At 40.1% G+C, this 13,795-nt stretch overlaps 1 protein-coding gene across 1 annotated transcript; it reads left to right on the forward strand.

Moving 5' to 3' along the window:
- The first annotated feature begins 737 nt into the window (after positions 1 to 737).
- Positions 738 to 4,000, forward strand: LOC147845988 (putative RNA-directed DNA polymerase from transposon BS). Its single transcript, XM_087244995.1, has 2 exons — positions 738 to 1,337; positions 1,419 to 4,000. Exons 1-2 carry the CDS (start codon positions 890 to 892, stop codon positions 3,785 to 3,787), a joined length of 2,817 nt encoding a protein of 938 aa, XP_087101121.1. The 5' UTR covers positions 738 to 889; the 3' UTR covers positions 3,788 to 4,000.
- The last annotated feature ends 9,795 nt before the right edge of the window (positions 4,001 to 13,795 follow it).

Consider the following 13,795-nt stretch of genomic DNA (forward strand, 5'->3'; position numbering starts at 1 on the left):
AGACGCGTGCTGCTTCGTTTATGGAGCTCCGTGGTAGAGGTCTGCATTCCCGCGGCTGTCCCCGCGCCAGATTTCTGCGGCGCGGGAATAAATTTCCGAATAAATCGCGGGAGCAGTCGGTAACGGGTTTAATTTGGGACGGGAGAGGGCTGTCTAGCAATATCACGGATATTGCCATGCAAATGAGAAAGAGAGAGTTTTGCCTGTGTGTCTGCTTGGTGCTTGTGTGTATATGTGTGTGTGTGTGTGTGTGTGTGTGTGTGTGTGTCTGTGTGTAACCACTATATAGTGAGCACGCTAGCATTAGTCGGCAGGAGAAGCACTTTAGCAGCATCTAGACCAGCAGCCTGTAAGTACATTTAAGATTTGTTTCAGTTGTTGTGTATGGTTTGAGGACTTGTTTCCAGCTGTTTGTGTAAAGTTGTAGGACATTTAAACTTGCTTTCAGTTGTGTATAATACTAGAAGTTGTTTAGCCACTGTTTCCTTGGTTACTATAAGAGCTTGTGGAGCGAACGCAGATGCGGTTTCGCGTCGTCCGCCTCAGTTTCGGCCCTTGTTTTGACTCTCGAGGCGTGTCCAGCTGAATTCAATCAGCTAGTGCTTTGGGGTTATATAAACAACTAGTTCACCGCGGCAGCGGTCGCGGCAGCCTCGTGTGAAGACCGCCTCGTGTGAAGACCGACGAGGGTAAAGACCATCGACTCTACCTGCGCGACTAAGACCGACGAGGGTAAAGACCATCGACTCTACCTGCGCGACTAAGACCGACGAGGGTAAAGACCATCGACTCTACCTGCGCGACTCCACCGAGCAAAGACACCGACAAAGCACTTGAGTACTTTACTTTCTTGTTTTACTTTATCTTTTGTTGTCAGTGCACTTTTATTATGTGTTTTCTAATTCCTGTTGTTACTAACACTCGCAAAACACGGGAGGTACGCTGCAGGCGTAATCCTCACAACCTTCGTTCAATACATGTATCTACTATTTCACAACTCTCTCTCTCCGTGGGCCTCTGGAATTGTCAATCAGCTGTTAACAAGGCTGATTTTATTACCTCCATAGCTACATATTCTGACTATAATCTCATGGCTCTAACTGAGACCTGGTTGAGGCCGGAGGACACTGCTACACATGCTACTCTTTCTGCTAATTTCTCTTTTTCCCACACTCCTCGTCAGACAGGGAGAGGGGGTGGGACTGGACTACTAATTTCCAAAGAATGGAAATTTACTCTGATACCGTCCCTGCCAACAATCAGCTCCTTTGAATTCCATGCAGTCACCATTATCCACCCCTTCTACATAAATGTGGTTGTCATCTACCGCCCACCAGGTAAATTAGGTCACTTCCTAGATGAACTGGATGTTCTTCTCTCATCTTTTTCTAATTTTGCCACTCCCTTATTGGTGCTAGGTGACTTCAACATTTACGTTGACAAACCGCAAGCTGCAGACTTTCAGACTTTGCTTGCCTCTTTTGACCTAAAAAGAGCACCTACTTCTGCTACCCACAAATCAGGTAATCAGCTAGACCTTATTTACACACGACACTGCTTCACTGATCAAACAATAGTAACTCCACTACAAATATCTGATCATTTCCTTCTGTCTCTCAACATCCACATTACTCCTGAGCCGCCACACACTCCAACACTGGTTACCTTTCGCAGAAACCTACGATCTCTCTCACCCAATAGACTATCCACCATTGTTTCAGACTCTCTTCCTCCATCTCGCAAACTCACTGCACTTGATTCGAACAGTGCCACTAATACACTCTGCTCCACACTAGCATCATGTCTAGACCGATTATGTCCTCTTGCATCCAGGCCAGCCCGTGCCAGTCCTCCTGCACCCTGGCTCTCGAATGCTCTCCGTGAGCATCGCTCAAAACTTCGGGCTGCGGAGAGAATTTGGCGGAAAACTACAAATCCTGCACATCTCTTAACATACCAAACTCTTCTGTCCTCTTTCTCAGCTGAGGTTACTTCTGCAAAGCAGACGTATTACCGTCTGAAAATCAACAATGCCACTAATCCTCGCCTACTTTTTAAAACATTTTCCTCCCTCCTCTATCCTCCTCCTCCACCCGCATCCTCCACACTTACTACTGATGACTTTGCTACATTCTTCTGCACCAAAACTGCAAAAATCAGTGCTCAATTTGCTGCACCTACAACAAACACGCAAGATACAACACCAACACCACACACACTCACCTCTTTTTCTCAGCTCTCTGAGTCTGAGGTGTCCAAACTTGTGCTATCTAGCCATGCAACCACCTGTCCACTCGATCCCATTCCCTCTCATCTCTTGCAAGCCATCTCTCCTGCAGTCATACCAACACTGACTCACATAATTAACACATCTCTTGACTCTGGCTTATTCCCCACTACATTTAAGCAGGCTAGGGTAACCCCACTGCTAAAGAAACCCAACCTGGACCATACGCTACTTGAAAACTACAAACCAGTATCCCTGCTTCCATTCATGGCCAAGATTCTGGAGAAAGTAGTGTTCAATCAAGTCCTGGACTTTCTTACTCAAAACAATCTCATGGACAACAAGCAATCCGGCTTTAAGAAAGGCCACTCAACTGAGACTGCCCTGCTCTCGGTCGTGGAGGATCTCAGACTGGCTAAAGCAGACTCTAAATCATCAGTCCTCATTTTGCTGGACTTGTCAGCTGCTTTTGACACTGTCAACCACCAGATCCTGCTATCTACGCTTGAGTCACTGGGCGTTGCGGGCACTGTTATACAATGGTTCAGATCTTACCTCTCTGACAGGTCATTCAGGGTGTCTTGGAGGGGAGAGGTGTCCAACCTACAGCATCTAAACACTGGGGTACCTCAAGGCTCTGTTCTTGGGCCACTTCTCTTCTCCATCTACACATCATCTCTAGGACCAGTCATCCAGAGACATGGATTCTCCTACCACTGCTATGCTGATGATACCCAGCTATACCTCTCTTTTCATCCTGATGATCCCTCGGTTCCAGCTCGTATCTCAGCCTGCCTGTTGGATATTTCACACTGGATGAAAGATCATCATCTTCAGCTGAACCTCGCAAAAACGGAAATGCTTGTAGTTTCTGCCAACCCGACTCTACACCATAACTTTTCAATCCAGATGGATGGGGCAACCATTACTGCATCCAAAATGGTGAAAAGCCTTGGAGTAACGATTGATGACCAACTAAACTTCTCTGACCACATTTCTAGAACTGCTCGATCGTGCAGATTTGCACTCTATAACATCAGAAAGATCCGACCCTTCTTATCTGAACATGCAGCTCAACTCCTTGTTCAAGCTCTTGTTCTCTCCAAACTGGATTACTGCAACTCTCTACTAGCTGGGCTTCCAGCTAACTCTATCAAGCCTCTTCAACTGCTCCAGAATGCAGCAGCACGAGTTGTCTTCAATGAACCTAAACGAGCACATGTCACTCCGCTGCTAGTCCGTTTGCACTGGCTGCCAGTTGCTGCTCGCATCAAATTCAAAACTCTGATGTTTGCCTACAAAGTGACTTCTGGCCTAGCACCTTCTTATCTGCACTCACTTCTGCAGATCTATGTGCCCTCCAGAAACTTGCGTTCTGTGAATGAACGTCGCCTCGTGGTTCCATCCCAAAGAGGGAAAAAATCACTTTCGCGAACGCTCACGCTCAATCTGCCCAGTTGGTGGAATGAACTCCCTAACTGCATCAGAACAGCAGAGTCACTCGCTATTTTCAAGAAACGACTAAAAACTCAACTATTTAGTCTCCACTTCACTTCCTAATCTGCAATTGCCTCTTTGAATATCACACTAACTGTACAAAAAAAAAAAAAAAAACACTACTAACACTTCCCTTCTTAGACTTTACAGACCTGAAACTTGCCTTTAGTACTTATTCATTGTTGCTCTTAGTTGTGTAAATTGCTTCCTTGTCCTCATTTGTAAGTCGCTTTGGATAAAAGCGTCTGCTAAATGACTAAATGTAAATGTAAATGTAAATGTGTGTGTGTGTGTGTGTGTGTGTGTGTGTGTGTGTGTGTGTGTGTGTGTGTGTGTGTGTGTTAGTGCTCACGCGCGCGTATGAGAGAGAGAGAGAGAGAGCTTTGTGTGCTTGGTGATGTGTGTGTGTTTATACAGACAGCTTGGCTGTCTGGACTGTATAGCTGGGTGATTTTTGGTTGTGTTCTCCCCCGCTCTTTAGCGGGATCGGGCGTGGCGGGCAGAAAACGGGGCGGGTTCTCAGGCTAAAACCTGGCAGGTGCGGGCGGGAGCGTTGTTGTCCGGAGGTGTGTGTGTGTTTTTGTGTGTGTGTGGCAGCTAAAATCCACGCCTACACTATCGAGCGTGTATGAACTGTGATTACTTTTTATATTGCTGATTAGCTATTGGGCATTTCACTCTCTGACTGAAGGCAGTCGACCAATCGCGACAGACTGTCATCGGTCCAATCAGCGCAGATTAGCTTCGCGCTAAGGAGGGGTTTGAGAACAAATGAATCACTGGACGATTCATACGGGAGTCGCTGGGATATTTAGGTAAAAATAAATGCAGATAATAAGACCATGAAAGTGTTTTTTGACCTTGTATGCATATTAGACTGTTGTTGGAGACCCTTACAACCAAGATATGACCCTATTTCATGTATAATATGGGCTCTTTAACAAACATGAATAGACTGTTATAAATGTATTGTTTGTTCTTTATTCATGTTTGTAAATGCATTAACTACATATAATAATAATAATAATAATAATACATTTAATTTGTAATGTGCTTTTCTTATACTCAAAGCGCTACAGACAAAATACTAGAACACAGAGCAAGCAAAACAGCACAACAATAAACGATGCAATAAAACAATAAAAATATGAACCATAAGATCGAAATAAAAAGTTAAACAAAATGATCATCAAGTTAAAACTAATGCTAAAAAGGTGAGTCTTAATACGTTTCTTAAAACAGTCCAGAGAGGCAGCATTCCTAATGCTGATGGGGAGTGCATTCCAAAGCTTAGGCACACTGTGTGAAAAAGCCCTCCCACCCATGGACTTGAGATTACACCGTGGCTGATGCAATGTAAGTTCCGATGCAGAACGAAGGCTGCGGGCTGGGGTGGCGAGGGTCACCAGGTCGCAGATGTAACTGGGTGCTAACCCTTGCACTGCTTTGAAAGTTAAAATCAAGGTCTTAAAATCAATCAGTGATTTAACAGGAAGCCAGTGTAATTGTTGTAGCACAGGAGTAATATAGTGGCGTGATGATGTGTGTGTTAGAACCTGTGCAGCAGAATTTTGTATATATTGTAGTCTTCTGAGAGAACTTGTAGGTAAACCCCCAAAAAGTGAATTACAAAAATCTAGACGTGATGTGATGAAGGCATGGATAAGCCTCTCTGCATCAGGTTGTAAGAGAAATGGTCTGATCCGTGCAATATTGTGGAGATGAAAGAAGGCAGTTTTTGTTAAGTGTTTGAAGTAGGAGTTAAAACTGAGCTGTGCATCAAAGAGCACCCCAAGATTACGCACCAGGGTAGAAGGAGACAGTTGAACATTATCAACCTAAAGTGTAAAATCCTTGTACTAGCTAACCTTAGTAATTAATAAGACCTCAATTTTGGAACTGTTTAATTTAAGGAAGATTTTACTCAACCAGAACTTAATTTTCAAAAGACAGGCAAATAAAAACTGACGTAGCAGTGTTAGGATTGGGGCGAACACTTATATAGATTTGAGTGTCATCAGCGTAGCAGTGGTACACCAAGCCATATCCTATATTTAAAGTGGTCGAAGATGGCTCATACAGCACATTACATATACACTAATATGTTTTATTTGTTGTGGCTCATCATAACCAATGCATTGCTATACATTTGCTAATGTGTTCTGATTTGTTTGTACTGTGTTGCTATGCTGTTGCTAGGATGCTGTTCTGTAAGCCAATTTGGAAAAAAAGGCTCACCTGTGTATATTCCCTCATTGGCCCTCGTTTCTGTAGTTTCAGTCTATCCTGGATTACCTGTTTTATAATTCATCAGGTGAAAATGGCAAGTCATTTTCTGCGTAGAAATATAATAGCACATTTCTCAACAAGCCACTTGATTAGAGGTATCATTTCATGTCAGCATAAACGGTGCAGGATAAATGACACTGCAGTTTATTTCTAAATGTTAGACTATTGTTAAAATTTCTACCTATGAGCATTAGTTATAGTGATTCATGCTTTAGCCACGAGGTCCAAACACCCATTCATCATTTGAGATGACTGGGCCACAATCATGTGTAAAACATCAGGGGTGGATTGAAGCGTCCATGTCACACTTGCATTAAGTGTTCATTTTGATCATGGATTATGATTATTAGAATGATTCGTCAATTATTCAGCAGAGTTTGATGGATTGTTCAGCTTTTGTAGTGAATATATCAAACTTCATTTTATTTCTAAGCAAAGAGCAATATGGATTTTTGTAAATACATTCAGACTTTTTTTTTGTAAAATTACTTATATTAAGTCAAGTGAAATCAACAGAAACCAGCCATTTTACACAAACAACCATCTAGAATACTTTAGCAATGCAACAACCTAGAACATCTTATCGATTGCCTAGAAACCACCTAGCAACCGTCCAGAACACAACTACATACTTAGGGTGCTTTTGCACTTGGTTCAATTGCCTAGTCAGAACTGAAGTTTGATTGTCCCACCTTGCCAGCTTCTCGACTGATTTGTGTTCACACGTTTTTTTTTTTTTGTTCTTTTTTATAATTATAATAATAATTCCTTACTTTTTATATAGTGCTTTTCTTGACACTCAAAGTGCTTTATACATTTTTAGGGAATCTTCTCATCTACCACCAATGTGCAGCATCCACCGGGATGACGCGATAGCAGCCATATTATGCCAGACCGCACCCCACACTCCAGCTGATTGGTGGAGAGGAGACAGAGTGATGAAGCAAATTATGATATGGGGATAGTTAGGAGGCTATGATGGACAGAGGCCAGTAGGCAAATTTGGCCAGGATGCAGGGGTTAAACCCCTACTATTGTTCGAAGGACATGCTGGAATTTTTAACAACCACACAGAGTCAGAACTTAAACTGTTAAACTGGTAAACTGTTGCTCAGTTTAACATCTCACATGAGCAGTATATACTCCCCTTCACTTTACTGGGGCGTTAGGACCCATACAGACTGCAGGATGAGCGCCCCCTGCTGGCTTCACTAACACCAGTTCTGGCAGCAACCTAGCTTTCACATGTGGTCTCCCATCCAGGTACTGACCAGGCACAGCCCTGCTTAGCTTCAGTGGGTGAACATGTGAGAGTTGCAGAAAGCTAGCTGCCGCTGTGAGAGCTAGTTAATAAACCCTGGTACACTTGTGTCATTGAACTATTGTTGTGTGTACAGCTGTTGCTAGGTGATGGACAGCCACAAAAGGCAAGGCCCAAAATGGAATGGAAAGATGTATGCACATCACAATCTTTCTTCTTTTACTGAATCTTTTGGTTTTGGTAACATACAGAGAGCCACTTGTTTCTATCTGCCACATAAATAATTTATAAAATGTTCAGAACGTAATGCGATGTCTGCAGAAGTTAGGAGGAGACAAGCAGACATTATCACTTTGTTTGCACTGGGTCAGTCCCACTTGCCGCCAAGGTAGCATTAGGTGATACACAGACATACACACGAATAACAAAACGTTATGAAATCTAAAGTTTGTTGTGCAGTTTGCGATTCACTTCTGTTAATTGGCACGACTGCACAAAAAAAGTTTGAAGTGAACTGGACCGTATCCCAAACCACTTCTTTTCATCAGTTCATGGGTGAGTTCAGAAGACGTTGTTCACACTAGCTAAATGTACTGTACTCTTAAATTTATTTCAACTTTCAAACTGTTTATACTTCCAGGTTTTCTACTAGCAACAAAGCTTGTCTAGTCATACATTAATTGTTATAAATGTTAACAAATCATTTCAGCCAACATCCAAGTGGGCACATTAAGACTAGGGGTGCTCCAATCAGGATTTTTGCAGCCAGTGCAGAGAACCGATTTCTTGGTGATCAGCTGATACTGAGTACCGATTCTGATGCTTCAAGCTTTATAATGCACAAAGCAAATTTTCCCTCTAAGTATGATACTTACTGTAAGTGGAACTCTCTTCTAACCCAAGAGAATAATTTAGGGATGTTGCATATAATGCCTTAAACATGTCTCTTATAACCATTTAGGTGTGAACATGTCATGGCCAGAAGCAGCTTTACAAAACATAATAGATAGCACAAACAAAATAATAATTATTATTATTATTATTATTATAGGAAAAATGAATAACAATACAATTTAGAAACAACATGTCTGAATCAAGAAAAAAACTGAGCATATTTAATGTATAATACGTTAAAATTGAAACTTATAAATCCATTATTTCTTTACTAAATGTCAACAGACCTAAACTTTTGTTTATTGCAATAAGTAAAATTCTTATATTTAAAAAGCCCTAAATACATGCAAGACCATTTAAATATTTTGCTCATCTCCAACTAACGCAGACATTTGCGATCAGTTCATGAGATGGGCCTGATTAGCGATTAGCATACAATTGAATAGTTAAATGTAATTATCGGCCAATACCAATCTCCGATCGGAGCATCCCTATTTAAGACATTAAAAAAGCACTTCAAAAAAGCAAATCAATTTAATATCCACACGTTTGCCCTTTTGACCACCAAAATAGTGGCACAAAAAAAGTATATTAGATGTCAATTCAAAGTAATTTTGATGTGTTTTGACAGCCAGATTTTACCATATAGCAACCAAAGGTAAAGCCCTAGTAGTGTCTACCAATCTACAGTAGTCAACATTCAAAGTGAATCAAAAATGTTTTTTCAAAATTGCCCTGGGATGAGAATGCGTGCCATTCAGTAGTTTTAGGACAACTTTGATGAAAGGTGATGATCCACGTCTTTTGCTCCTGAGCTGGGATAGAACCAGGGATTGGGAGTCAGTTGATGTAACAAGGAGGCTAAAGACCAATGCTCCTAGCGTCTGTCACTAGAGCACCTTTTGAGGTCAAAGGAGTGATTTACCTGCATAGCACTTTGCTAGCTGGCCTCCGTTACACATAGATCACTAGAAGCTTTGATTTAATGAAAAATGACACAAAACCAGCAACCTGAAACATGCTCTTCCTCTGCTGCTGCACATTAGTTATGTAACCGACAATATATTGTCTGTCGAATAACAAATGTGCAGCAGCAACAGCAAGAAGAGCATGTTTCAGGTTGCTGTTTGTGTTGATAGCTGAATAAATAGATTTTCTGAGTGCCCAGCACTGTTATTCTTTCTTTCTTTCTTTCTTTCTTTCTTTCTTTCTTTCTTTCTTTCTTTCTTTCTTTATTTCTTTCTTTTTAAGTGCTGTATTAAAATTCTCCCTATGTAGGCATCTGACCTGGAGAAAAAACTTTGGCTGCAGTTTGTCAGCTCACCTCTGTCTGAATAAAACTACATGAAGATTTCAAATTAAATAGATTAATTTTTGTCTTCTATCACAGTGATTTTTAACTGGGGTATGTGCTTCAGAGGATTTAATAATGGGTCATTTAAAAAGATTTGGATTTGGTTTTGTAGGTCTAACAAAGCAAACATTACAATTGGCAAACTATGAAAGCTTTTCTTGACACATTTGGATTCACTCAAGGTGTGCTGTACTTGTCCTGATGGTGCAAAAAATAGAAAAGGTAATTAATTTTCTTCTCGGCTTAGTCCCTTTATTAGTCCGGGGTCGCCACAGCGGAATAAACCAGCAACTTACCCAGCATATGTTTTACACAGCGGATGCCCTTTCAACTGCAACCCATCTTTGGGAAACATCCAAAGACACTCATTCACACACATACTCTAAAGACAAATTAGCCTACCCAATTCACCTGTACCACATGTATTTGGATTGTGGGGTAACTGGAGCACACGGAGGAAACCCACGCGAATGCAACTCCAAATAAAAACGCCAACTGAACCAGCCAAGGCTCGAACCAGAAATTTTCTTGCTGTGAGGAGACAGCACTACCTACTGCGCCACTGCGTTGCTCAGAATTGCAAAAAGGTTTCATTAATTTGTTGCACTAGGAATCTTCAATAAAACAAATATATCAAAAATATCTGTATCAGTTGACTTTATTTGGGAAAAGTTCATTAATATATAAAAATGCATAATAGCCAGTGACGGGAATAACGGCATCATAAATTAACAGCATTACTAACGACTCTACTTTATTCAATAATGAGTAATTAAATTACAACACCATTGCTGTTACTGACAATACAACGCATGTTAGTATAATTGAGATCACTGAAGTAGTTTTCATGTGAACAGCGTCTCTCTCTCTCAGCCATAGGCCTTATCTTTATCTGGGGTGTGTGTGTTCGGGGTTGGGGCGGGACACATAACCAACCAGTTTTGATGATTGGTGTGTCTGCGAACATGGTGTAACGGAGAACGTGATGATTGGGTTAGATTGGTTTAGATTAGCTTAGTTAGTGGCACACGCCAACAACCAGGAGTCAGAACGATGAAAAATCCAACAAGTTTGAAGGTAGTGTTTGCAAAATGAAAATATAAGCACTAATTTCCCCTCGTTGAGGTAAAGGGCATGAATGTTTATTTGTCGAGCAAGTTACGCCCAGGAAAAGAGAGTCTTGGTGACAAGTAATTTTAATCTAATGAAGCACCTCACAGTCACATGCCGCCACAAAATGAGTGGCTACGCATGTGATAACGTGAGCTCTGCTACCAAAGGAGACGAAGCCACAATGTCAAAGCAAATAAAACTTATTTTTTCTCCCCCGCAGACACTTATTACTCAGGCAGAATTATACAAAATAATATATAGATATATAGTTGAGGGCATGCTGCTGTTGTCTCTCACATTGTCCCACAGCAACAGTGTAATTTAGTGTACAATGTTTATATTTATGTTATAGTCATTTGACAAATTAGATTTTTTTTATAAAGCAACAAAATAGATATACTTTCCTGGTAATTGGTTATTTTTTTATAATTATTTAACTCAGTTACTTTTTGTGAGAAGTAACTAGTAACTAGTAATCTACTGCATCTGTTCAGTATTTCTGAGAATTTTGGCAAGGTGATTGACTCCCACCACACATTAATTACAAAGAAGAACACATCTCAAATGAAAGGCTCTAGCAACCATCACTATGGTTACTACTAATGTTTGAGGGAAGCACATTTACTTAGAGCTGTGATCAAAACTCACTGGAACTACCTGTGCAGTGAAACATTTCATTGTAGACCTGCCAGCCAATCAGAATCAAGAATTTCAACAGACTATGGAAAAAAAAAATCTAATTATCGTTAGACAGTTTTACGTATATTAACAATCTTTTTATTTATATTAATGCCAGCTGGTGGCCCCCTGTAACACCTGCAATACAGGTTGACAATCACTGTTCTCAAGCAGCGGTTCTCAATCCTGTTCCCTTGTAAATGTGTCTCACCTAGCGAAACAAAGATATCGAAATGTGTTCATTAAGCCTTGCTCACACTGTGCGATTGTGGTTTGACATGCTAACAAAAAGTTGATTAATAATCATTGCAATCACATTTTTCCGCCAATAGAATACTCTGAGAGCTTAATGGAGCACCAAACCAGATGACGCAATTTGCTCAACAACGTCCATCAGCCATAGGGAAATGTTGACAGTTTTTTCTGCTTTTATCAGGCTGTTATGAGCACAAATAAAGATCTCCTATTTTGCCCCTTTTTACAATATGTAAAACTTTAGATGTAAAAGTTTCAGCTCACAATAACCATCAGATCATGTATTTTAATTTGCTGAATATGTCAATTTTTATGTCAGGGGGAATTTTTAGCTGTGCCTGTGCCTTTAAATGCAAATGAGCAAAACCCCCCAATATTCAGGCTTGCTGCTACTGAAGGATACCCAGCATTGGATATCAGATAAACACAGCAAAAATGACGGACAGCAACTCAGCTAGAATGAAGCAAATATCACAAATACCACAGTAAAACTGAACCAGTAAGTTTCCCAATAGTTAATTGATGTACTGCTGTTTATTCAGTCTGTGCAACGATGAATGAGCCACACACAAAAGCAGTTACACAGTTCGCTGTGCACACAAACACACATGTTTAACATGCTGCATAGTCTTTTCACATGACATATGTGACAGAAGTAATTCTATGCCGCTGTATGGAGATCCATTATGTTATTGTACAAATAAGCAAGATTTAAAATCCATAAACTGGGATTCCTGGTGTATGATTGAAGCGTCGTTGTTTATAGTTGTCATGACACTATGCAGCTGTGGTAAATCAAATGGTTGTAAACTACATGTAATTTTACAGTATTTACTTAATTTAAATGTACAACCTACTTTTGTTTGGGGTGCAGCTGGATCACAGACAATTTTAAAAGATCTTAAATCCCAGTTTCTGTGCAAATCCTATCTTTTGCACATGATAGTATGCATTTCTAAGACATGATAATACAAACCTGTCATTCAAAATCGATGGATGGGAAAAACTGCAGTGCTACGTCACAGTGTGGATGGCCCCAAAATTGCTGGGATTTGGATCTTGATTTATGTTAGAAATTAAAAAACAGGACTTGATGTGTTTATAGCACACTATAGTACATACAGTTGAAGTCAGAATTAATAGCCCCCCTGAATTATTAGCCCCACCATTAGCCCTCTGCCATTTTATTCCAGAAACCATGTGCTTTTCACCATACACAGATCATCTGCTCGTGGTCTTCTTACATAAAACTTTGTCATGTTTGGTGTCATTTGAAAGTTGATGTAGTAACGGAATCAAGAGACATCTATGTATTTTAATATACAATCTATTTACTATTGTTCAGTCATAGTCTAAGGAGAGTACAGTATGTCAATGTACTTCTCCCCCACTTTATCTCCTCAACTATGCTTTCATGTTTAGCTGGTTTTGGGGGTTGATATTTCACACATGGTTGACTAATGGTTGCTCAGGGTATAAGCAGGAAATTTAACTATTGATTGGGAAGAATGGCTTAGCCTCATATGCTAACATGCATATGTCTTTGTTACACAGAAGTTCATATGTTACAGCTAAGGTTTTCTATACAGTATGTTAGTTTGTTTCATTCTACTGTCTGTATATTTAAATATGTAACTTAATTAAAAACTTTGCCTGCTTTAAGGCATTGAGATTCATTCTCTTTATCAATGATCATAACAACTTTAATGGAGTCAGATTAATTACAATCGAGTCAGATGAATATTTGATTTAAACGTGCCACCCTTCAACTGCTTTCTGTTTTTAATTATTGTTTCAGAATAGCAGCATAAGCTTCAAGCCTTACAGATGTAAGGATCATGTTACAACAACATGTAGTCTAACAAGCCAAGTCAAGGACTATTAAAACTACATAGTGTAAGAGTGCAGCTTTAGAGTAGCTAGGACACCTGACCAATAAGAAACCACATGGATGCATTTTAAAACAGGATGCCATGTTGTGTACTCAACTTTGAAAGATGAATCTTTAAACACACTTATTTCTAGAGACTAAAGAAAATGAATTATTGTTAAGCCATGATTGCAGAACAATTTCTGAAGATGCCTGTAATGAAATTGCAGCAATTTTAAAAGAACAATGTCAGAATGTACAAACGCTACATTTCAATTTAACAGATGTGAGTCACGCATCAAAACAATTATACAAAAGAACTCATGATTTAGAAAACGAATAAATAAATAAATCAAG

The sequence above is a fragment of the Danio rerio genome, chromosome 3 (genome assembly GCF_052040795.2).
Source record: "Danio rerio strain M-AB ecotype USA chromosome 3, GRCz13ab, whole genome shotgun sequence".
NCBI lineage: Eukaryota > Metazoa > Chordata > Actinopteri > Cypriniformes > Danionidae > Danio > Danio rerio.